General features: G+C 47.1%; 1 protein-coding gene across 6 annotated transcripts in view; it reads left to right on the top strand.

Annotated features, from left to right (window-relative positions):
• Nucleotides 1-26,239, top strand: part of LOC135255334 (amyloid-beta A4 precursor protein-binding family A member 2-like) — a 69,540-nt gene that overhangs the window by 23,715 nt on the left and 19,586 nt on the right. For 5 of the 6 annotated variants that reach the window (XM_064336365.1, XM_064336361.1, XM_064336364.1 and 2 more), the window contains 2 exons: nt 17,983-19,059; nt 23,621-23,701. In XM_064336365.1, the coding sequence (XP_064192435.1) occupies nt 18,004-19,059; nt 23,621-23,701 (1,137 nt within the window). In that variant the 5' untranslated portion in view covers nt 17,983-18,003. Of the gene's footprint in view, nt 1-16,312; nt 16,522-17,982; nt 19,060-23,620; nt 23,702-26,239 lie in introns of those variants that run through there. The other variant, XM_064336366.1, reaches the window with a different exon arrangement.

Here is a 26,239-nt window from a genome sequence, read left to right as displayed (position 1 = left end):
TACAGCTGACAGGCCTTAGGTAAGCCATGGATGTGTCACTGTCATCACCGATCAATATGCCTGCGCAGCAGATGATATAAGGATTATTTGTTTTACTTCTCCCAGTTGTAACTATGCAGCAATAGTTGTTAAGTATGAACAAGTGTTTATACTTATTCGACAGAGGAAACCATTCGTATACTAATATTAAATTCCCAGAGGTGATTTCTCATTAGAGATGATTTTCCTTTCATCTGTGTGTGTGTGTGTGTGTGTTTATAAGAATATACAGGTATACAGTGTATAAATGTGAGTTTTGACGCTGATAAGAAAGTACTCCGCAGTGACAAACTACAGTGAAATGCAGAGAGCGCTATCAATGACCTTTGAAGTGTAAATTGATGCATTCGTCACGTAAACACATCAGATGGTATTTCCATATTTCAAACACGGCTATTTTTATAAATGAAATACTGCCCGAATGTTAGGCTTTCTCCGGAAGAAATCTTCTTTTTTTTCTGGATAAAGTGGATTTAGGTTTTCTTTGCGGGCAAAAGAAAAAAAAAAGAGACAAGGATTGATTGAGCACTAAAGAGGATTATCAGCCAGGAGAGGAGCAGTTCCAGCGTGCGGCTCCAGTTGCTGTACAAGTCGAACATGACTGCATGGTCCCCCCAGAAGGACGTGACAGTGCCAGATAGCCTCCAGCCATGGACGCAACAAACAGGCAGCTAATATATGGAAGCCCAAAATCTGGCCTCCAACGGTTCCCAGCCGTCTGTATGTCACTGATAGAGTTAGAGAATGTCATGTGTGTTATCGCCCCTGCAGACAGACAGAGGGACGTCATCGGGACTCTGGGGGAGGGGGGGGACGGACGGACGTTTGAGGTGCTGTTTACTGTCTGTCTGAGTTATGCATTTTTGTAAATGTTAATGCCGTGTCCTCTTTTTATAGACCTATGTCATCAATCATCGATTGAAAGGCTTTGTGTGAAATAACTGAACCGAAGGACAATGATAGGGTGCTCGCTTTATTATCAAATGTCACCACTCTCCTGTGTAGGCTGCTAGCGTACTCCTGAGACCATATGGGTGTGGCGCTTTTCGCTGAATGCAGATCAGCCTTGCCCATCACGTGCATTTCCCCACTCGCCTCTCAGCACCTAGTCTGCTTATCTCTTTACCTGTGCTCTCAGTTGCTAGATAGCCAGCCACCTAATGATGAAGGGGTTAATGGAAGAATTAAGTGGAATGCTTGTGTGTTTCAATGTGAGTACGTGTGTGGAGAGAGAGAGGGGGGGGAGGGAGGGGAGGAGAGAGGAGAGAGAGAGAGAGAGAGGAGGAGGAGGGAGGGAGAGAAGAGAGAGGAGGGGGAGAGAGAGAGGGAGGGAGAGAGAGAGAGAGAGAGATATTTTGAATCTGGGAAAGTAAGCAGCTGTCTGCTTAACTGAATGCCAATTCATCCCCTAATAAGTTTGTCAAGAGGCTGAGAAACTCAAGCACTTTTACAGCATGTAGCAGACAGGCCTTTCTGGCAGTGTAACTAGTTTCAGAAAATGGCATTTTCATTAGGACTGCAGTTTAAATGCATTTCTAAGCAAAGCCTTGGTATGCAGTGGATGCTGTGCGCACTCTTTCTCATCCTTTGTACAATTATTATCACAAGTAAATGTGCAGTGAATAGATTGGCTGATTTCTGACATCTGCATTTCACAGTGGAGAGGGGATTTATGGGTGGAAAAAAAACAGGATGAGTGAGTGATGTCAGAGGCGATCACAGAGAGCTCAAGCCTGTTCCGCTGTAATCCCATGACCAGAGTGCCTCACCACGTCACCGCTTCCCAGAAGGGCCACCGTTTAATGTCATCGCGTGCCACAAGGGACCATAAAAGCACATTCTGATTTCATCTCTGTCCTCTTCTGACGCTAGTGCAGCAGAAAAAAAACTCTACCCGTATCGCTGTCTCTTTGATTTGTGTTTGGCCACTGGTAGTTGCTCTTGTTACATTATGTTGAAGTGGCAGGTCTCTCTCATCTCTCTCTCTCTCTATCTCTCTCACACACACACACACACACTCACAATTTCTTTAACAGCATGCACAAATATACACCATGTGGATGTGCAGTACGTGCACTCATTTCTAATGCAATGCATTTTTGAAGGAACTGAATTTCCTGCTGTGAAGGAACACAATATCAGTCCAGACTAATTCCTTACCGCACAGTCAGATGCTTGACCTCACATGGCTTGGGTAAAACCGGTGACCACCTTGAATGCAGCAGCCGTTCGATTTCAAGCTTTACACCCCGAGAAACTTCTAACCTGTCATCAATAAAACCTCAGGGCATATTAATTGTCTTCAGACATTTTGGCTTCTGTGTTTGCTTTATGTGTGAATGAGGGGCAGAGAACACACAGAATGAGCAGACACCCATCTTAAAATAGCTTTAATCATACATTATTTGTGCTCAGACTAACAGCACTGTCAGATTGCATTTAACACAGGGTTTATAGTCTGGCATTTTCTTTTCTTTGGAAGTGGGCTGCAAACTGAAGTAATTTTCTGAAACCAATTGCTTATCTGTTCTGTGTGAATTTTTACTCTTAGTGCTTTGCTTTGGAGCTCTCTGGAGATATGGAACGGATGCACTGAGCTGAACCTGAAGTTTGAGTGAATCCGTGCACCCTATGTGCCCCCCCCCCCTCCCCCTGGGGACCACTTGAACATTTCAGAGATACAGAACATAACCAGATCCTCCAGAACCTGCCATACACTGTCAGGAGTCACACTTTGGGGCTTTTCTGCGACAGAGCAAGATCGATTCTCACTCTGCACTCACAGCCACACACTTGAATGCTTGGTATGCATGAGTGCGCACCACTGACAGACACTGAATATACTTCTACAGCAGACATACATGCACACACATGTACACACACACACACACACACACACACACATACACACGCCCACGCCCACGCACACACACCAGCTTGTTCAATTTCTCTCTTTCCCTTTTTTCTTTTGTCTTCTGTTCATGTCATTGTGGCTTTTCTTTACTCTCCTACTCCACAGAAAAAGACTATCACTAAGACTGGGCTGGGATGTAGTTAACCTACGACCTCTCCAGTTCTCCACAGTAATATATAAACCCCAGGACACACATCAAATGCTACCGAGACTGTTCATTGTCCTTCCTTTAAAATGTCAGCACCTATAAATGTTCTGTGTGTGTGTGTTCGTGCACGCGTGTGTCTGTACTTGCATGCATGGTGCTTTTGTCTCGTGTAAAGTCCATTGAATTATACATTTCTTGCCTTTCTGTGGGGGTGCTATCACTGAGTTCATTTATATTTGGGTCCTCATACAAATATTAATACTGACCAAACATTTTACTGTTGCAGTAGGACCCAGCCTGATCATTGACTGATTTGCCTAATTGAGGCAGTCAGTATCACATTGCTATTGCTATAGAATATAATTGATACTTTCCATTTTACTTCTCACGCTGCTTGTTTCTTCATTTCTGAAAAAATACCCGTACTTGACAATATGCAGTTGCGGTCTACAGCCAGGAAATGTGTTGGAATGAATGTGCAATTCGCAAACCCAGCAGATGGTCTTAGCATGGTGTTTGATAAATACTTTGTACCTCAAATGAAACATTTCAAAGAAACTTCACTGTATTTCTTTTTCACTGTGAGTCATTCTTGCTTTAGGTTTTCTTATCTTGCTTCTGTGCAGCATTGTGCGCGAAAGGCTTTAACGAAGTGCCAAGTGTAATTAATAGAATGCTGAGTGTAGCACTGGCCAAGGCCAAATATCTATTTTAAATAATTTAACCCTTTAGACATCAGTGGAACTCATTTTTACTGGTACCTATTTAAGTTTATTGACAGTTTCAAATAATGCATCTGGCTTCAGAAATATTCAAGGGTGGATTTATTAGGATGGATATTTTTCTAGTTAGTGAATATCATTTCAGTTTTAGCGTTTTCATGGCTTTGACGGCCTGGATGGTTTTTTTGAGTGCAGTGAATGATATTTTCGATCTGTTTTGGCTGGAGGGGTTTTGGAGGAGAACCGTGGATGTCTACACTCTCCTGAATCAGCGGTGGGGTATGCAGCATGTGGCTGCGGTTGCAGATGATTGGCCATTCCAAATTGGGGTGGAAATTGGAAATGCTCAGCCCCACATTGGGTGCCAAAGTTTAAAAAAAGTAAAATTCTTTCTCTGCACATGATCTCCAGGGGGCTAAAGAGCATTTTAGACAGCTCCCCGCATAGCTATTAGCTATTCTCCTAGTATCCTCTAGTCGCTGTTCTCTCTCTCCCTGTGCTGTACTAGCGGCGTGGATCCCATGCATCAGGCTCCCAGCAGGGGTACAGGACAGCAGAAGCACTTTAATGTCAAACTTTGTTTCCAAAGCGAGCCCCAGCAGGTGCAGTTTGAAGGGGGGGGGGGGGGCAGTGCATTTACAAACAAGGCGGATGTGTATATTTCCATCACACAACAGCAGAGGGTTATGTACAGTGCCTTGCAGAATAATTCTCCTCCTTACATTTTATCCTCAAACTGAACATTTTTTTGGGTGCAGAATGACCCACGGTGTCAGTTCACATCCTGACCCTGCCAGTGCTGTCTGATCGGTAGCTCCACAGGGCGACGTGCAATAGTGTCGCCAAGAGTACGGGAGGATTCAGTTGGTTCGGGGTCAACGGTTGATTGGGAGCCTGTGGACTGCATGTCAAAGGCGCATACAAAAGGTCTTCCTCTGACTCCACTCTGCGTGAGCTGGGTTGACAAGAGCAACAACTGCATGCGAAGAGGCTCTCTGGACACTCTCCCTCATCAACAGTGGGGTTTGCGTGGCTGCAGTTGCAGATAATTGGACATTCAAAATTAGGACATGTTCAGCCCCATGTTGGGTGACAAATTAATTCAGCCCCACGTTGGGTGACAAATTAATTTTAAAAAAAAAGATAATAACATTTTTATCTATATCCTCTGCCTTTGATATGCATTAGCAGGAGTTTTATCAGGCAAAGCATGGAGACAGAGCCACGTAGGGGCGGCCTCTCTGACTCAGATAATGGGGCGGGAATTCAGTGGTCTACAGAAAGGCCTCTGTGTCCCTGAGGTGACTGTCTCCATTTGGGAAAAGCCTGACGTTCAGTCAGGGCTTCCGTGTGGTCAAGAACACTCGAGCCGGGATTCCAGGTGATTTCATCCTGACTAGCACAACGTCTTCCTCAACATTCCGCTCGTGGCCGAGCCAATTATCCGACATTAAAGTTTTAATGAGTCTACCGTCTGCCCAACATATTGCATAGATAAACCCGGAATTGGTAGATTGTTCTCATTATTTTATTAAATCAGTTCAATCCTCTCTCTGAACAAATTCCTAACGATGCCAGCCAAGCGTGACTAATTTAACTTCATCATCGTCCTGATTAACCGCTTAAAATCTTTTCTCTTCCCAAACTCAATTAAATAAACTGCGCAGCAATCAATTTCTGAAACATACTATCATAGTAATAAAAATATTATTATGATAATGCTAATAAAAACATGTAGCCTTCCCTTTTCCATTTCCCCCACGATACTGGGGGAAGTGATTTGCTCTGGCTACCTGAAGTAAATGGAACTTATCCCATCCCAACGCGCTTGTTTCTGTGTTCCGGTTTGCGCACAACAAGGCACACGCAGTGTCTATTCATGCCTCTTTACACGTTTCCCCAACGACCTTCCTCCTCTCTTTCTCCTGTACTGGCACGGCTACTACACAATCTGTGCTGCTGCTGAATCACCAGATAACTGCGAGGGGATGACAGGTGGCCAAGATGGCCGCTTTGTCCAGCGGCAGGTGTGTGCGGCGGGTCCGAGGGAGCGGAGCTGTCACGCCGGATCGCTCCCGCTGCCTGAGCGGGCGCCCGTGTGCCATCAAAAGGGCGCCCGGGCCCGTGTGCACAGGGGGGCCATTTTTCATTTCGCACCTGGAACAATTCCCCCCTCCTTTTTTAACTTCCTTTATTTCCCACCCTTTGATCTGTTTATCGTCATAAAACCATCTGTGGTCCACTCCAGCTTCTGCCCGGAGGCGCAGGGGACGGGATATTGGTCAGGGCTTGTTTGTTATTCTTCTCTGGAGTTCTCCCATGCTAGAGAGAGCAGATAGGAGTGTGTGTGTGCGTGTGTATGTGTGTGTGTGTGTGTGTGTGTGTGTGCATGTGTGTGTGCATGCAAGCATGCGTGTGTGTGTGTGTGTATGTGTATGTGTGCATGTGTGTGTGTGTGTGTGTACATGTGTGTGTGTGCGTGTGTGTGTGTACATGTGTGTGTGTGTGCGTGTGTGTGTGTCCATGTGTGTTTGTGTGTTGGAGTGAGAGAGATAGAGAGAGGGAAAGAGGGAGAAATCAGCCTGTGTCTTTACCTCTCTTCATGATGTGACTTCAGTGCCATCTGTAGTGTTAGCCTGTGCATGCCTTTCAGTGTGCAAGTATGCAGTGCTCCTTGTCTATACTTTACTGACAAGAGCCACAGCTGCATCCATCTGTGTCACAGTGTTAACAAAGTCAGCATGTTTCATGTCTGTGGAGGGACTCCAGCTGGCTTGCAGTGATCAGAGCCTCCGGAGCCATTGTACCTGTCACTAAGTACCGCAGAGCAGATGGTAAGATATGGGCACACTGTCCTGATAAAGAGCAACGAGACCCTCCTGCGTTCGGATGACGCCCCCCTACGCCTCAGGTACCATATGCTCTGGCCGCAAGGGCTCTGGTACAAATAAACGTGTGTGGCAGTGCCATTTTTATAGGCGTCATTTTGCACCATTACAACATGTATCCCCTCACCAATCCCGTATGTATACCTCGCAGGTGATGTCTTTCTGAGCTGGGCTCTCTCAGTCCGGAGAGATTTGGCCCTCAGTAACACTGGTCATTTTTTTCCTGAGAGATAAGCAGGCATTCACACAATGGAAGACAGCCCTTATGTGAAAACCGTATCTCATCTGGCATTGGAGCATTCAGACTTCGGGCCAGTGTCTAAAGTACCCTGTGTCCGGAGATGGATGCCTTCAGCGGCGTTATGGCCATGTCTGTACACACGGCAAAGTGTCCCTCTTGTATGCATTTACCATTCCAGTCAGACATTTACAGCCGAGCAAATATATAGTGTTTGTCCTTCTGTTGAGGCCCATAATAACAACCAGTGGGGTTTTTGTCCTTGTGAGATTTATGTGGCCTGAAGTGCAGTGTCTGGGCCGTGCACCGTGGCAAAAGGCTCCCGTCGCTGATTCGCTGAGTGGAAGGCTGACCTCGCCCATGGAAACAAAGGGGTTGCCGGGGCGACGGCGAGGAGAGGCGTGCGGGGAGCCCGGTCGGCTGCGCGTTCCCGGCCCTCTCGTTGACTCTCTCGCCCCCCGCTGCCCGCGGAGGCGGCGAAGGCGACGCCCGCGGAATCTCAATGAGAGGAAGGCTGCTTTATTCAGGCGCGCGACAGAGGCCCCATTCAGGCGTCTCCGCCCCCCCCCCCCCCCCCACGTTCGCCTGAGTCTGTTTGCTCGTATCATATCATAACAGCCGCTTTGAAGACGAAACGAGCGAACGGCGTTTCATCCCAAAAGAAAGAGCTGCGGGGCTGCCCTCGTTTCTACGCGGCTTCTAGCGGTGGAACCGACCGTAAGTTTTTCTCCCATGTAAATCGAGGTCGCCAGCGAAATCAAAAAGAAAATGGCAGGTCACAGGCCGCGCGATTAGTTTGGAGACCCGGTCGCTCGTTAGGGACGGACGGGGAAAAGTGGAATGCATCATAAACCTGTCCTTGAGAGGAGAAGAGGAGGGCCCCGTCCCTGAGTGTTCATGTTGCCTTTAACCCTGCGCTCGATTCAGAGTCAGGCAGCGGGGAGCTGCTGTAGCACTTAGACAAAGGCCCGCTCCTCATTTGTGTGAGAGGACTTGTCAGAGCCCCAGCGGAGGCTTCGGAGATGGCAGGCGAGGTGAAGGAGATTGAGGGTTTGTGAAACAGTGTGGCAGTCGGCAAAAAAAGCAGTGAGTGCCCGTGAAGAGGCACCATCATCACTCCTCTGGATTTCATTTTGTGAGGCAATTTTCAGGCATGGGTGAGCAGCGAGCAGCGAGCAGCCAAGAACTCTCGCAAAATAAAAATTCTTTCTCTTTGCCTCCCCAAAGGGGAGGCCAATGGTTATTTTGCTTTGCAGTTTCTATAAGGATTTTATATCCTCAAAAGACCTCACCTGGCAAATGCTAATTGCGCAAATTGAAACTGTCACGAAAAATGTTATCTGTCAGACACGCTTACTCCTCCGGTGTGCCATTTACCTGTGGCGTGCCTAGAGAATTTTACAGCTCTCTGACAAAATGCCCCTCATTTATTTGTCCTGTAAATTTTCTTGTTATTTTTGTATTTGGTTGGCTGCATCTCATGACTTTAATTTGGTATTTAATGATTCGGCTATGGTTGATTAAGCCAGTCATTTAAGTTGATGTAGGGCATCTGGCAGCTTATGTTCCGCAAGAGGCTGCAAGGGGTGGAGTTGTTGAAGGCTTCTTGAACCTTGATGCCTCTGGGAGGTCTCTCTATTCTCAGTGCTGATAGACTGAATAACTTTTATCTAAGCTCTCCATGCTAATAACAGGCTTTTTATTCAGTGTTGCGTACAGTATTTTTTGCAAAGCAAAAGAAACAGCCTGCGATGTAGCGGAAGGTTTGCCGAGGTCATGAACGTTGGCCAGAGTACAGGATTTCCAGCTCAAAGTTCAAGTATCTGCATGACTTGAAAAAGTCTATTTATGGTGTCAAACTAAACAAAACAAAAAAATCTACAGTTCAGGCTTCACAAGTCTTTTGATGAGCTCTCTATGGCACCACGTTGAAACCTTAGCATATGTTTAGCATATAGTACTACATACAGAGTCAAAGCTATTTTGGTTATTTATTTTGGTATTTTCAAACCAACAGTTCATTTACAGTATGCGTTTATTGTTATGGTTATTTTTAATCCATGTACAGTATATATTTAAATTAAGAAAGCAAAAGTATTACTTTCGTTGAAAGCCAGTGATAAGGCAAAAAGTAAGCTTCTTGGTTCCATATGCCATTTTGTAAAAATAGCCTGCCAATTTTCACTGATGAATAATACTTTGAGAGAAAATTGGATGTAGAGAAGTACAAACAGAATCATTAGGTAATCCTTATTTATTCTTTCTGCCTGCACCCCCCAACAATGCCAAACCTCACCCACACTTTATTTTAAACATGAGTGTGACTAAGTTTTCTGGAAAAGTAACTTGGAAACAAAAAAGTTAGCCATGCCCTGTAATGAGGAATGTATATCAAAATGGCCCTGAAGCCTTGACAGTGGCTATGCTGAGATGTTTTTCACTCAGTGTGTGGTAATTGGGCGAGTCAGAATAGGAGACAGAAAACTTGCTGAGCAGAAACCATGTAGGCATATAACTTTGTGTTCCAAAGCTTTGAGCTTCCTCCATTTTTGACATTTTCTGTCTTTCACATTCAGAATTACTGAGAATAGTACAAGATTGGAAGTAGAAGAAAGATTTGAACAGATCATTAAGTAAGTAGTGCATGGCAGGGTGAGCAGTAGCCTAGATTTAATCATATGCCCCTGTGTGTGGTTATTCAATACAACACATAAGGGATGGGTCTTTATGGGATGAATGTAAAATCCTTAGGTTTCATTAGACCCACAGAACATTTGTTTTGTCATAGCCATGGTTTGTTCAGTGCTATGACACACCCAATATGGCATTGATATAGCCTCAAGGTGGAGCCATAACCTTGATTAATTTTGCCATGTTTTTTTTTACATTGTCGAACCATATAGCAATCATGCTTTACTGTAGATCACAGATTCATGTATTTATTGCTTATGAAGTAATGTCCAAATGGCAGACCTTTGCTAAAGTAAACTGTTAAGACCTTTGCTAAAGTAAACTGTTCTTACTTCAGAAAAGTTACTTTTGTTTCAGGAACCACTTGGCAGTTAAGACTTTTGCACAAGCGACCCATTCATTAAAATCAGCCATCGCCCAAAACTTTCTCTCTTCACACATCCTTGCCAGCTTCAGGTGCATTGAGAACAAGGCTATTTGCTGTGATGCACATTGTCTCAGTGTTCTCTGTTACAGATGCCATTGTCGAGCGAGCTCGGTGACGTACTTTCAACGTTCTCGGTCTCTACCATATTTCTGACATTCTGTTTAATGCTGTCAGATCCTGTCAGACAAAGACTGGTTAATACAATAGAACTGACTGATATATCAGAGCTGTCCTCTTCTGGGCTTCTCTCAGTCTCATCACCATTTATCATGATTGGGAGGAAATATCCTGCTGACGTATTTGGGCACCTCCAAGCCAAAATAGCAAAGCTGGCCCCAAATGACTGTAAAATCCAACGAACGCGTATCGGGTTCAAAAACTGTAAAAATTCATGTTGTAGCCTTCGGCATTTCTATCTGCAAACAGCAGTGACAATTTTTCAACAACACTAATGCTTCTCTTTGGGATGTAACTTCATATGCACACATTCGGATACTTGTTTGACATGTAAAATGACAAACAAATGAATTTATTTTTGGAACCTATGTTAAAGCTGTTGTTTGAAAATGACAAATGTGTGGACATTACGCTGAATACGAGAGGGTTACATTAGACAAATCTCATCTGAGGATTACAAATCCATGTCACCAAAGCTAGGCTACCTCAGGTAATGTTTGTATTAACTTGACTAAAGTAGCTAAAATTAAGCTAAATCATCGTGGAAACGTGAAAGCAAAGCTTGAACACAGATTTAGTCAGGACGTGTGGTCCCCAGCGCACTGTGGTAATTAATTACGCGGTTGATCTGAAGTTTAGAATACAGTCATTTCTGTTAGGTAAAAAGCTGGCGTTGCACCCATGCCACCAAAACAAAAAAGAAAAAAATGTCTGTCGGTACTCCTTTTTTCTTTTTTATTTTTTTTTAATTTTACATTCCACACATTCTATATTTGCCAAACTGCAGAGCAGGGATGCAAATGAAGAATAATTTGGTGATCTATACTAGTTACTGACAGGCCTACTAGTTTCCTCTAATCCAGCATGGTTGGAATATGAAGAATAAAGAAAGCCCCCCTGTAAGGCTGAGGTATTGGCGTTAGCAGTCCCACAACGTTCGCTCATTTCCCATCAAGCAGATGGATGGGGCCGCGCCTCCGCGCCGTCCCAGCAAGGCCGCCCGCTCCGATTTGGAGAAACCGGGGGAGACGGGGATTCATTTCCCCCTCATAGCGGGCCAACGACAGGACGGGGAGCGAAGGGGCATTCGTCAAGTCAACAAGGAAGGTGTCACTGACTAATCTGAAGCTGTAACTCATCCCTGATAATAAGTCTTCCTTACAAGGAAGTGCCCATCTCACCAGCTGTGCCTGAAATGACTCCAGTGTGTACATCCCCCTTCTCATCATTTCAGTGTAACTAGGCAGCTGTTTAATAGGTGACTTAGTTGATGCGCCAGTCTTAACGACTACTTGTATTTTTATTTATTTTTATTTTTCCATAGATTGCGTTGTTGCCGTTCTCGTTGTTAGTGTATAACAGTTTAACCACCAGGGTCCAGGTTGAACTATGCGGTTGTTCCCTGTACTTGGACCGGTACTTCTCTCTAGGGGTTTCGTCATACTTGTTCCTGGTTATGGTTATACACTTTGTTGTACGTCGCTCTGGATAAGAGCGTCTGCCAAATGCCTGTAATGTAATGTAATGTAATGTGTCCATTTACGTAAAACAAGAACTCACTCCAGTATGCTGTTGGTTCTGTAAAATATAGCAATGTTAGTAGGTGCGATATATACCTATTACATACTACGATAGCATTAGTGTAGGCTGGTATTTGTGCTGGGAGAAATCAGTGGCGGAAAAGAGAAGCTGCCATTGAGTTCCTCATCAAACCGTCACCGAGGTTAGATTCGCTCTAGATAACTGTCACAGGTGACAATGATCTCCGTATATCTCAGAGAAATGTTGCTTTCTGGCACAAAGCTGCCAAGGAAGGCTGCAGAATAAAAGAATCCGCCGAGCGGGCGATTGTCTGATTGCAGAATGCCACTCGGCACCCATTACTAAGGCTACGCAGAGGGCTTTGACTGACAAAGTGACAGAAACGGAAGGTGTTTTCAGCTAAAGACGCCGCAGAAAGAGGTGTTAAATCCACCGGGCTGAGGGCTTCACGGGGTGCTATTGCTGAATGCACTGACTGCTCAGAGCTACTCTGAGGAGGCTCTCATTGATGTTCTCTTGGTCGGGTTCACTCTTGACTGGCATTCTGGGAGCATCTCTGTCATGACACGATGCTGAGGCTGCAGCCTGTTTGCATGCTACTTCTTGCGGCAGCTAATCCGCGTGTCCTGATATCTCCTACAGCATAAATCCGGGGTGCCTGCAACAAAGAGTGATGAATGATTGAACTGTCAGGGTGACGCCGACATCTGCTCCGGCACGCAAAAATCACGTCTCGCGCAGCGCGCAGCGTGAGGGGGAAAACGGAGCGCGGCGGGAGGCCGCCGAGGATGCTGGGCCGGCGTTCGCGGGGGGTGAAGACCACACACCGGCCGCAGCCTTTCCAAGAAATTAAAACACACTCTTTGAAGTTCTCGAAGCAGTCGGGCACTCTCTCTCTCCCTTTCCGTTCATCGCGCCCTTCAAACAGTTTTTGCTGCAGAATGAGTCAGAGAACAGAGTCGGGACAGTTTGGAGTGCTTTATCATTGCTGCGCAAGGGAGAGTGGCCTCTTTCAGTATCTGTGGGGGGGGGGGGAATGTGGGGGAGGTTCGGTACAGAAATCAGCTCATCCATTCCTCTGTCTGTGCGGTTATTAGGCGCTGAGCATCGCCTGTTTTCTCTACGTGGGATGAAAGGAACAGGCAGAGCCTCGCGCCCCTCTGAGGGGCTCCGCACTTTCATTTGTCAGCCCGCAGAGGCCTGGAACTGCAGTAAATCCGCTCTAAATTTTATTGGATCTCTGGCTTTTTAAATTGAAATCATGCATCATACTCCTACGGTCTAATGCGCGGGGTCGCTTGTTTCCAGGTCTTGATGAATGCGTTCGGAAGCAGGGGAACAGTCATCACTGGAGATTGGGTAACACTTTACGAAGAACCAGAAAGTCTCCCATTTTCTCCTCTGCCTATTTTTTTTTTTTGCCTATTCTGTATTATGGTCCATTTGTTTTTTTTTGTGTACAGAATGTTTGCAGACAGTAAAGATCACAGAGGCCAACTGTCATTTCCTTTTATAAATATTTGAGTGGCTACGTCCATGTGTGGAAAGGTGGATCAGTTTGGGTGGGGGAGAGTGTGATGATGGCTAAATGGTAAATGGACTGCATTTATATAGCGCTTTTATCCAAAGCGCTTTACAATTGATGCCTCTCATTCGCCAGAGCAGTTAGGGGTTAGATGTCTTGCTCAAGGACACTTCGACACGCCCAGGGTGGGGTTTGAACCGGCAACCCTCCGACTGCCGGACAATCGCTCTTACCTCCTGAGCTATGTCGCCCCCGTTGTGGCTCTCGTTTAGGAGACTCCGTCAGCATCGCAGTTCCCTCGTCCCTCGTTCTCCTAATCCTGAATGCTGTGATTGGTGGTGATCTTCAGTCCAGCTATCGAAACCTCTTACTGAAAGTGCCACAATTGCATAGTTTCCATAATTTTAAACTGCCAGTAATGCTTTTCATTCTTAAAAGGTTTCTCAAAGCTGCCATGTTGGGTTAGTGAAAGTGTTCATGTATAAATCAAATGCCTTCTGTTCTTCTCCATCCCAGAAGGCAATGGGGCTGCCCCACATAGTGAACAGTTCGTCATAGGTATATATGTTTGCAGCTGTCGATTTTGGCCAGAGTGGCTTCAAAAATGTCCCTGTGAATTCCAGATTGAGGGATGAGGGATGACGCATGCTGCACCCCTGTGGGACCTTCAGTATAGTCTTCCTCCTCTTCCTCACCCTACATGGTGTTTTACTGGACAGCCACATGACATAGATTACAGAATGGTACCAAATCCATGGCTTTCATTTGTTTTTCATGTGAGGGGTCTTGAAGGCCTGTTATACACTTTCTCTTAACAATATACCAACCAATGCTTCACCCTGTATATGCATATCACATTTAACTCAATTCAGCGATGGCTTATGCGTTCTGCTTATGCAATGGTAATTACATAAGCAGAATTTCTCCCAGGTCTTTTTTTTCCCCAACACATCCGGAGTGCGGTACTCTGCTTCCCACAGATCCCGTAGGATGCGTAAAGGCTCGATGTTCAGAGTGCCGTTTTTCTCCCCGAAACGACCGCGCCGGCGTTGTGTGTCCTGCGGTCTGAAGGGGCCGCCGTAAAGCCGTCCTGCAGGGCCGCCAGCGCTGTGGCTTTTTTTACGGGTGTTCAAATTAACCAGCGCCGATGCGCCGTTAAGGAGATGATTACGGCAATTACCGCAGATTCATTTTAAAGCCGGGCAGGTTGTCCTCCAGGAGGACGCCACTGCGCCTGTTTGCGTTTGATTTCTAATTCCGCGCGCGCGTTCGCTTTACAAAATCATTATTATTGCGGCCGTGCGTTGTTTGCATCGGTAGCGCAATAAGCTAAAGGGAGCGAAATGGTTCTTAATGTCGTTCATCGGCTCGCGTGTGAAAAATCCCCGATTATTGTTTTTAATTAGGCCTTGTTGGGAAACTCTGCTTTGCGGAACCTAATTGAGTACGCCGGCGAACGGAACATGTTTAATTAACGGTACAAATTCAAATTTCCCTTTCCGTTCCCCCTTTAACAACCGCAGGGCCTCTTTGTCTCTGGCAGGCAGTCTTAGAGGAAGCACACGGCGCATTCGATACTCGCAGTTGTGTCCTCGCAGTCGTTTCTGGCAGCTCATTTTGCAGACAAATTACCGCTCTGGTTTTCTACAGCCCGAGACAGGCCCCTTTGACTCGCGCAGCACGGAAGTCCGATAGTAAAAGAAGATCTGAGCACAAGCCGTTTCAGTTTCAATTTTGACCCGCTCAGATTGTACCTGCGGGGCTTCGACCCTTTCCTTTGAGTTTTACGGGCACGCGTTGGCTTCAGTCAAATTGAACAGAACAGGCAGGACGGAGTCCTCCTTGTATTACTGTTACGAAGTAGCCATTCACAGGGTAATGTATTCAAATTAAATAAAACGCCGCCGAGCGGGGAATTTACGATGCAAATGCAGGACTCGGTCCCCCACGCGGAGCAGGAGAGCTGCGCTCTTCCGCTTGCCCGTGCTGCTGTAAAGCATGCGGTATCCATAGATACAATGCAAGCCACGCCCAGAGGGTGGGGCGGGGACACAGCTTTGCAAAATAATAAAGCGTGGGTCACAGGTCAGTGGTACCCATGGGAGGCAGTTACCCTTAGTAACCAGTAATTCCTTGTGGGAAGTGGGCGGGGCTTACTGCTTGGAGACGGAAGACGGAGCAGGGGGAGGAGCGCGCGGCAGCTGGTGGTGGGGCGCAGGTCTGCCAGACAATCCCATAGGAAGCCTGTCTTTCACCGGCCGCTCTCAGCATCAGGAAGGCAGGTAGGCCTCTCTCCCGGTTTAGTAGCCTTACTTTGCCGGTCGCTGCCGTCGCTCGCTTTTGGGAAGACGCACTTCTTGTGTTTTATTCAGGAAAGATGGCAGGAATGCACTGGGTATGGATTAACCGCTGCAGCAGCAAGGCAAGCAGGGAAAATAATGACCAGGGAGCCGGTGTGGGTGAACGCGGCTGCAGCAGGAGCCTGAGGCGTCTGATTAGGCGACCAGAGGATGTGATGTGAACACCAGGGTTAGGGAGACTTTGGGGGCGGGGGGGTGGGGATTCGCCTTACACCCTGTGAGGTGCTCAGAACGGTCGCTGAACACTCGCAGCCGGCGTTTGGCCGTCATCGGGGCTCGGAGCGTTCTGTGCCTGAGCACCGCACGGCTCCCCAGCAGGGAGGAGGCCGAGCCGGACGCCAGAGAAGGGCCGCCCTGTGTACAGCGCGGGGGTAATTAGCTTCGGAAACCACCGGCGATGGAAAATATTACTGAAAAGGAGGGAGGAACAAGAGGGGAAGGCAACAACAAAAGGCCCTCAGAGAGCAGTAGTGCCTGGTAGCCTGTGCGAGGGGGTGAGGGGAGGGAGGGAAGGGGTGTTGGGGGGGCAGGGTGAATAGGGAAGGGCTGGCCTGCGCAGTTCTCTCTCTCTCTCTCTCTCTCTCTCTTTTAAAATGGTGCCACTGTATTTCCTGACATGTTGTGCGTTTCTTTGTCCTACTGAGTTTTGTGTCGGCTGCACGCGCTGTCGGGGCGTCTGTATGTGCGTGTATGGGGCCGCATGCGTGTCTGTGCGTGAGTTATCGCGGTTGTGTGCGTCCAGGACTGCCGGATACTCTCTCTCTCTCCACCGCTCTGTCACACTGTGACGGACGGTTTTCACAGGTGTGAATGAAATAATAATTAAACGGCTAACATCAGCGTTGAACAGGTAATCCCAGCTCTGGATCCAGCCGAGCTCCTCGTTGCACTTGCGGTTCTGAATGAAAGGGGCTGATCAGGATTGCCTGGGAGTGCTTATCTGCTGTGTTGTGGCGATCGATACGCGGCCCTGATTGACGTAGGGATTAGACATCTGGGAACGAATCCCTCATAAAGCTGTCGTCTATGGAAGGCTCCCTCTTTGTTCCGCGTAGAAGCTCTCGATTTGAATATTGATCGTGTGCTTTGCTTGTCTGTGCTGTGGAGCAGCCTAATTAATTGAGAGTGATACACTGTTGTTGTTTTATGCTTTTCCTTTGAACCTACTTCTCAGTGGTCAAGAACATTTGTACAGTATAGCGGAATATAATTAAATGTACACGGTAAAGTGTCCAATTCAATTCAACTCAACAGAGTACACATGAGTCCAGTTGGGACTAAGAGTTGATTTAACACTGAACATTTTACTGTGAATCTGATATATTTTACCAACTGATAGGAAGAATTGTGGTAAGCTTAAGGTTTGAAATAAGGAAATGCAGCTTCTGAGCTGTGTGTTATTAGAGATGATTGCAAAACAGTGCGGTTGAGTCTGTAACTCATCAGCCTTTCAATAGAACAGTGTTTCCAAGGAGGAGAGGCAGGTGCTCATTACATACCTGCCTCTGCAATAGTGAAGTAACTACTGAGCTAGTCCTTATGTAACTGTGGCCCCTAGTGAACCCTCTTCTCGGGCACAGAGGGTGGCTCAGCTTGAAATCACAACCCAGGGAGAGTTTTTGATTGGATGTACCATTTATAAATCAGACCTTGTATGGGCTGCTGACTTGGCATGTGTCAAAAACATTCTGCCAAGCTCCCCAGGGTTCATTTTCAAATACTTATCGAATTCTTCATGTAGAACCGCAGAGTGAATTTCACGTCTCAGATAAACATGTACGTTGAACAGCATCCGCAAGGTAACCCCACACAATAAGTGTTCAGCGAGCTGCCGGGCCCGGCCGCCAGCGCGCAGCTGCATGGGGTGAACACGCGTTCAGGCTGCCAGATCAATCGCTTCCGCCTGAGGCCGATGGAAAGGTAAAGACGTGGATAATCTTAGCCGGCTGAGAGAGAGCAGCCTTGTGAAAGACAGCGGCTTCTATGGATCTCTCACTGTCCCATCAGAGCTCATTTTTATCCTTGATTAATGAAATTTACGCCCTTCTGTCTTTGCCAACTGGAATTTCTCTGTCAGAGCTGTGAAAAGTCGGTTTGCTTTTAATTGTGTCTGCAGGCCCTTGCAGAGTGGAAAGTGGAGTAGCTGCGTTGAGCACTTCAGATGGCACCGTGGGGATCTCTGTGACAAAAACTGTGCCTCGCTCCCTGTTTGTCGAGTTTTTCGGTTTCGTAACTTTCCCTTTGACGCGGCTGCGGTGTCTCTGATAGCGCTGTTACTCACAGGAGGGACTCTGCTGTTCTGTGCCCGCAGGACTGAGGAGAGAAGAGATGCATGGCATGTAAGCAGCCCACCATGGCTCACAGGAAGAGGCCCGGGACCTGCGGCGGGATGGCGGAGCCCCGAGCTCGGCCCGGCCCGCCCCCCTTCCCCGTGGAGGACCGCGACCTGGAGCCCCAGGGCGAGCGCGCCTACCGCGGCCCGCCGGAGCGCGACCCCAGGGGCAGCCGGCCGACCACGCCCGCCACGCCCGAGCGCGGGCACGCCGACCGCCGCGCCCACCACGACAGCGTGGACGGGGACTCCAGCTCCGACTACGTCAACAACACCTCGGAGGAGGAGGAGGACTACGACGAGGGCCTGCCCGAGGAGGACGAGGGCGTGACCTACTACATCCGCTACTGCCCCGAGGACGACAGCTACCTGGAGGGCATGGACTACCCCCGCCCCCAGCCGCCTGCCCACACCGACGAGTGCCAGGAGGCGGTGGAGGAGTGGGCGGAGTCGGAGGGGCCGTGCGAGGCCCTGGAGCGGGACCCCGACGCACACGGGTACGAGGGCAGCCCAGAGCCCGTCCCGGACCTGCACCCCGCCTCCCCGGAGGAGCCGCTGCCCCAGGACGAGGAGTACGAGGAGGAAGGGGAGGAGAGCGAGGAGTACTGCCCCAACGAGGAGGAGGAGGAAGAGGGCGACGGGGGCGACAGCGGTGACTACACGGGGGACTATTACGCCCCGGAGGACAATGGGAACTCGGTGCGCGGGTCCCCCTACAGGGGCCGCAAGGGCGGGGAGGGGGAGGGCCCGGAGGACACCGAGGAGGACATCGACCAGATCGTGGCCGAGATCAAGATGAGCATGAGCATGGGCAGCCTGAGCAGCGGCACCGACCACAGCCCCGAGGAGCTGCCCCCCGACTCTGCCCCCCAGGACTTCGCCCCGCCCCCCGCCGAGCCCGAGCCTGAGCCCGCCCCCTTCACCCCGCGCCGGCACGAGGGCCGGCCCAAATCGCTCAACCTCCCCCCCCCCCGCCACACCAACCCCGAACTGCAGAGGGGCCTGAAGGCCCGTGCCCGCACCCCTGAGGAGAGATCCAAGTGGGCCCAGGAACAGGTGAGGGCATCGGACAGGGTTGGAGACATTACTGCCGTTGTGGGAATGGTGCAGACAGTGGCCAAACGTATTACCTTAATTAAAGTACCGATACCCTATTTACTAAAGCATCCCCATTCAAAATCTGCTAAAAGAGTATGTCTGTAGAATGTGCCTCAAATAAAAATAGCCTGTTATCTGATTTGCGATATCAGTGACAAAACAGTTGGTTTTATTATCTGGCGTATAACCGCACATAAATTAAATTAAAACAGTTCAGCGGAGATGACAGCCATGAAATAAACCAGTAATGGTGCATCAAATTCCTGTAATTTTTACTTTCATGACAGGTCGCGAGCATCATCCAATTTTCAGGAGCCACATCTCTGAGTGAAATCTTTCCGAAGGGTAATTTGAAAATGCAGATAAAGCTTCTTTTTTTTTTGCTGGCAAATCTAATGCCAGGGAATGGTATTTTAATAATAGGCCGCTTTAAATGTCACTGTTTGTGTTTGCGTTTGTTTATTTCTTACATTTTTCCATATTCACGTCCAACAGATTTTATGCGCACAAAACATTTTTGCGTACCTCCCCTGCTGGAGTGTTACCTACAGTACAAAATGCAGTGTAAAAATAATTATTTAGAACTGAAAAATATTGTTACCCTCCCCAGTACAATATTATTTTATAATACATGTTCAGGGACAGGGCGATCAGATAATATTATTAGATAATATTGAGGCCTTCCTACATTATACCTGTTTAAATCTTTACTCTTTACTCTATGTATTTGATGTTTTTTCTCAAAGTCCCTGGCATAGTCAGGATTTTACTTATTGTTTTCTTGCTATGAATGATGTTTTATTATCATATTTTTTATATCTGGGAACTGCAGATATCTGAAAGCACTGCTTGGATTATTTATGCTGTGAACATTTTATGAACTCTATGCCATCTGTTAAGGACAATATTGTACAGTGTTGTTTTGGCTGGAAGGTTCTTCAGAAGTCATAGTTTACAGCGCATTGCAATAGCATTGAACCCGGCCATCGCGAGCCATTAAGGGGACAGCCAGCTCACTCATCTCGTATTTGAGTGTGTGTAATGGGCATCGATCCATTGCCGATGCACCGAAAAATCGTGCGTATCCTGGTCATCTTGCATTCTGCCACTGTCTTCCTCCTCGGGTCGTGAAAGGGATTTTTAAAAAGATTTGTGCCTGGAAGATGTTTATGTGCTCACGGGTCTGGTGACAGATTTGTAATTGCCTTCCTGCCAAGTCCCTCCCCAGCAGGGCTTCAAACCCCCCTTCCCCCCAACCCCCTTACCTCTGTCTGTTCACCTTCCTACTGGTACGATCCCATCCTGCCTGTCCCCCCCATATGGCAGCTCGTCTTGGGACTTTTATCTTTGCACCTGCTGGCCAAAATGCCACCTCGGCCCAATCTTTCGGTCGTTGTTTTAAACCAATACGGCGTCGATATAAAATATGTCTCTGGTTGCAGTGTGTGCCTCTGGAAGGAGCTGGGCTCAGGTTCGAGTGACAGATAGCTTATCCTTGGTGGCAGCCTTTCACAATAGGCCCCATATTTATTTATAAATCACTGCCTTTTCTGGGATTGGTGGATATTGATCTATCAAGGTGAACAGTCAAGCCAGTTAAAATGTTTATAACGGCCAATTAAAATACGCTTAATTCAGTGCTGAGGTGAAGTACGTTACTTCAGAGCTTGATTAAATCAATGTCATTTTCATTCGCCACAGGTTTTATATTATTTATGGTGATGTATTTTGCATTATTTAAAAATATGTCATTAGTAGGCACCTGCAGTGACTGTGGAGGCCAATAGGATGCCCATAGAGGCACATGGCTCAGCCCTGTGTCTGCTTAGGTATTCTGTGTGCATCAAGTCCTAGTCTGCCCCTGCCTCTCATTAACCCCTACAGTGCTCCTCTTCCTGGCCTGACAGATGGCTCGAGGGGAGGGGGGGGCGCTGGTGGGGGATGGGGCTCGCTGTTCCCCCGTGGCCTGAGAAGGCCTCTCACACGGAGCCACACCTGCTCTGCGGCATGGGTGTGTTATCGGCATGGCAACAGTGAGGCGCCGGGGATGACTGCTCCGCCTTCCGCGGCGTAGCGATTCTCTCCGGTGCGCTCAGCCCTCCTGTGCGCAAAGCAGCTCAAAAGTAAATTTTTCTGAAGTGTTAAACTTAAGTAGCCCCCGCCGCCGCAGATGGCTTTCGTCTACAAAGCGGGAGCGCAAATGGGATCCTTTTCACGTCCTGCTGCCGATTTTTATTTTCATTTGTTACGTTTCTTCGAATCGGCGTGACTATGCAGCGAATGAGGGAGCGGCGGCGGTGGTGATATATCTGTAGCTCATGACTGCTGGGATCTCAAGGTGCCTGGAAAGATTATCCATCACCAATCTCCCAAAGTAAACACTTCACAAAAAAGCTATTTGACTCCTGCTTGGCAGCTCTTGCCCTGAATGTACAATGGAAGATAATATTAATCCTGAGCCTCTGGAGACAGGGAAACGCCTGGAAGAAAGGGGAGCCATTTTATTTCCTCATTTGCTCACTCCCTCATCACTTAGAGCGAATGCTATGCGGCGCTAACTTGCCTCTTATCTCCAGCTTTATTTTTGCCTAAGATTTGTATTTTATTACATTTTTAAAAAATTAATTCAATTTATCCGGTTAGCTTATGTTTAACTGGTTCATTGAATAGCGACTGAAAAGACGTAATGAATTGTCACGGAGATAAGGAACGTGGGCCTCGCAGTCATGTGCGCGTCTCATAATGAGAACCTTCAAAGAAAAAGCGAATTTGAATGAGAAATTCGAATCATTTTCATTCGACATGCAGTACGGTGTTGTGGGCGAAGAGCAGCGTGCTGGTGTGTAAACTGGCACGCGGGGACGAGGAGATGCAAACCGCCTGCTTCGTTCGCCCGCGGCGGACTCGATAAATATGCCATTAGCATTGATCTGCCCAAGAACGAGAGAAGCCCGCCGTCTAATTAAGAGCCCGGAGCAGCCGAGGAAGCGGGCCATGAATAAAACAGGGAGGTGGGAATCTGTCAGGGCTCCTCGTCTCACCTCGCGACCCCCCCGATCGCGCTCCTCAGATTTGCATTCCGCTGATTGGACGGGAACGCCGCTGCCTTCGATTCCGATCGCCGCGCGTCGGCGAACAAAGAGCGCATCTCACCCGTGATTGTCGGAGGGATGAATGGGGCTATGATGCTTTAATCACACCCAACCACACATTTTAGTGAATGACTGAACCTTGAGACCTTACTTTCTGAATCTCCTTTCAAGACAAGCATGGTAGATGTACATATACATGTATAAACTGTACATACGTTCAAGAAGAGAAAGAGAAAATATGTTGCAGAATGTAGTCTTGAGTTCCTGTTGACCTCCTCAAACAGAAGCTACTGTTTCAGATCCCCCTGGGATCCTCAAAAGCCACCTGCCAGTTTGAGGCAGAATCGAATGTGAGATTATGGTGAAATTCAACAACTCCAGGCAGAATACCAGTCCGCTGGAAGGTTCTACCTGATGTAAACGGCTGTGGGTGTAGACCTTGCAGGCTTGGTGTTGCAGTTTGAAAGCCCAGGGTGTTCCAGCCCCTTCCTCCTGGAATTCCCATTAATACTGTGTCCCTGAATCACCGCTGTGCCCTTGGCATCCACACAGGGCGCGTTACAGCTCTCCATGGCTCGTGGGCAGGTGCATTTTGGGAATGCAGAAAGCGTCCGCGTTCATAAAATGCACCTGCCCACGAGCCAATGGCTGCCTTCCATCCCACCATACAAGCCACACAGTGTTTTGCTGGAGAGCAGCAAGGAGGTCGTGTACAGCAGTGAAGGAGGAACACTGGCTGACAGAAATCCACTCTAACCCCGGAGGGACTAAAGCAATTCTTCCCCACCACGGTGGACTTCCTTTCGTAGCCGGCTAATGATAATGGGCAGACTCTAATTATAGAGCTTTAGTCTGTAGGACCCAGTTTCGAGTCTTAGTCACGCAGGAGGCTCTGTGTGTTATGTCATCCCTATGTGGGAGTCATTCCTGTATGATGTTCAATGTGAGGAAAGGCCAACATAGCACATACAATGTGTGATTCCAGACCCCCCGCTTTAGCAGACATGCTAAATGCATGTAGGTGAATGTAATATTTTGTGACATATTGGGACACACTCGAATCACAGGATAAGTACACGTTGTGTGGGGGTCTGTTGTTACATAACTGTAAAATCACAGATTTTGCGTGGATGTACGTGTAATGGTTCACTTAAGGCCGAATACACTACAGGTATTCCTTGTATTCCTTATTTGTGGGAGGGCAATTTACATTGATCAGTTGCTATATCAGTTTGTATCAGGAATCACCATTCAGCTTTGTGGCTTTTTGCATTTGCATTCTGTCGATTGAGTAGAGCTGTGGAGTTCCTGCACGTGGTAGGAGTGCGCTGCCCGTCCACGGTCATGCAGTCTGTAAGGGGTTTCTTTAAAAAGTAGCCCCTGTGTTTAAGGATTCTAACCCTTTATTGTTTCCGTTCGTTGTGCAGGTGTCTAACCATGTGGAGGCGCCACGGCGACAGCACCGCTCCGATCTCAACGGCCCGGTGGAGAACAACAACGCCCCCGAGGTGAGTGGCCTGGAGGGGGGGGGGGGGGGGGTGCTCTCCCCCCCACTGCAGGCAGCTCAGGGCTGCTGTTAGATCAGTGTTAGCCTCTGGGTTATGGATGTGGCACCACTACAAAGGCACAGAGGCCCATTTCTAATCAATAACTATAAATTTCACCTTGCAAACCAACAAGTGATATTCAAAAGTCAAAAGTCAGTATCACAGTATCACTGATCTAACAGCAGCTCAGGGCTGCTGTTAGATCAGCGTTAGCCTCCGGGTTATGGATGTGGCACCACTACAAAGGCACAGAGGCCCATTTCTAATCAATAACCATAAATTTCACCTTGCAAACCACCAAGTGATATTCAAAAGTCAAAAGTCAGTATCACTATACAGTAAAGCCTCTGTAGAGGTTGGTTGTCAATCTGTGTTAGAAGATGGGTAGGGTTTATGTTGGGTAGGGCATGACAACACTTTGAAAATGTGTTCTGTACAATATACAGGGAAGTGAAAAACAGGTATGCACAATGCACACAATACACACTCTAGTAGGTGGTGATTTACCATGCTTCCAGTACACACTGTGAAATAAGAAAAATAAGCATGACATGCGAAAATGTGTTGAAAATAAGCAAATGAAAGAAAAATGTACTTAATACAATTTAATAATAATATTATATTCCAAGGCAAGGAATATAATATTAAATTCAGCAGAATAGCCTTTCTAGGTAACTAATTAGATTTAAGTAATATTAAAACAAGAAAAATATCATAGTTATCTGAATTTAATCTTATAATACCCATTAAAATTTCATTTTAGTGCAGCACAGCATGCTTCCTCTCAGCATAAATGGCGTGGTAATTTCAGAAGCGTGGTCAAACGTGTGACTTGCTGTTTTTCACATTCCCTTAAATTATATATTATATATCTCTTATCCTGCACAATATTGAGTAAAAAAATTTGACTCCCCCTCCACACACACACACACAACACACACCTGTCTCTCTGCCTCATGGTTGTGAAGGGAAATATTTTTGTTGGAACGGGTTCTACTGTAATCATCCAGGCCGATTACTTGTGCTTGACCTGGCTGTCCGGACAAAGGCTTGTTAAACCTGCCAGAATTTTACGGTTAGATTTAAATGATGTTTTAGTGCTCGAAAAATCCTCTGGATAAATGATAAACAGTTATATGGACACACATTGTAGAAGTATAATTGCGCCATCAATTATAGGCTTGTCTAGAGAAAGGCTGTGGAGCTGAACCTTCGACATCTGCTAGCCAGATTACTCATTTGCTTCTGGCCTTTGCCATATGCTGTGCATTTATACTGAAAATAATTATTTTCAAATTTTAATCGTCATGTTTTAGTTTACATGCTGTCCTTCCTGTTTTAGAGTGAGCTTTTGCTTAACCCAGGATCAGCGCAGTAAAAAGGGAGTAATGAGCACAGGTTTCAAACCTGGTTAGGACATAGACTGTTTTTGCAGGTAGTGTTTTAACTATTGGACACAGACTGCTATTGTAGGGAGTGTTTTGGCTACAGGACGTAGACTGCTTTTGTAGGGAGTGTTTTGGCTACAGGACGTAGACTGCTTTTGTAGGGAGTGTTTTGGCTACAGGACGTAGACTGCTTTTGTAGGGAGTGTTTTGGCTACAGGACGTAGGCTGCTTTTGCAGAGAGTGTTTTTCCAATAAGATATTGACTGCTTTGCATGGAGTGTTTTGGCTATAGGACATAGACTTCTTTTGCAGGGAGTGCCTTTACCAACTCACACACTCAGAAGCCAGGGATGGAAACTGAGTTTGCAGGTTTGATTCCCAGGTGGGGCACTGCCACTGTACCTATGAGTAAGATATCTAGCCTGAATCTCTTCAGTAAATACCCAGCTCTATGATTGGGCTGTATTTAAAAACTGTAGGCAGTGTAAGTCGCTCTGGATAGGAGCACCTGCAAAAGGCCTTGTGTAAATGGAGGCCTTTAAAGAAGCAAGCCACGTATTGTAAACCAGGTTTTCTTCAGCAGCTCCATAGGTCTCCCTTGCTTGCACAGAGACTAGAAAGCCTTTGCATTTAGCATACAGTAAGTGCAGGTTAGCCTACGCCTACCCTTCTGTTTTATTAAGGGGCAGACAGCTCTGGGACAACCCCTCCTAGCAGTAATTGATGAGAACAAATATTTTCTTAAATGTGGATCTTCCATTTGGATGGCATTTGTGTTTAGTGGCTGCCGTTGTTCAGGGGGGAACTGCTCAGGGCTGCTGCTTGCAGGCCCTGAGGAAGATACTCTGTCACAGTGGCTGAAAATATGTAAATGTGACCGATTTTCCTCCCGGTATCCTGAGGTGGAGTGGTATGGGTTACAGTCCACATCTACTAGAGATAGAGCTTTATGCAGCTGGTTGCAGCTCGTAAACAAATTACTCAAACTTTCCCTGCAGTGCCACTTTACATGCATTTGTTAGTCTTATTAAAAATTTTTATGATTTAAAGGTCCAGGAAGCTGAAACCTGTGAATTCTTTGCTGATGTGTTGTTTTTAATACTTTTTTGCA

This window comes from Anguilla rostrata, chromosome 5 (assembly GCF_018555375.3).
Source record: "Anguilla rostrata isolate EN2019 chromosome 5, ASM1855537v3, whole genome shotgun sequence".
Lineage (NCBI taxonomy): Eukaryota > Metazoa > Chordata > Actinopteri > Anguilliformes > Anguillidae > Anguilla > Anguilla rostrata.
Note: the sequence above shows the minus strand (reverse complement) of the source record. Positions and strands in the feature narration are given on the sequence as shown.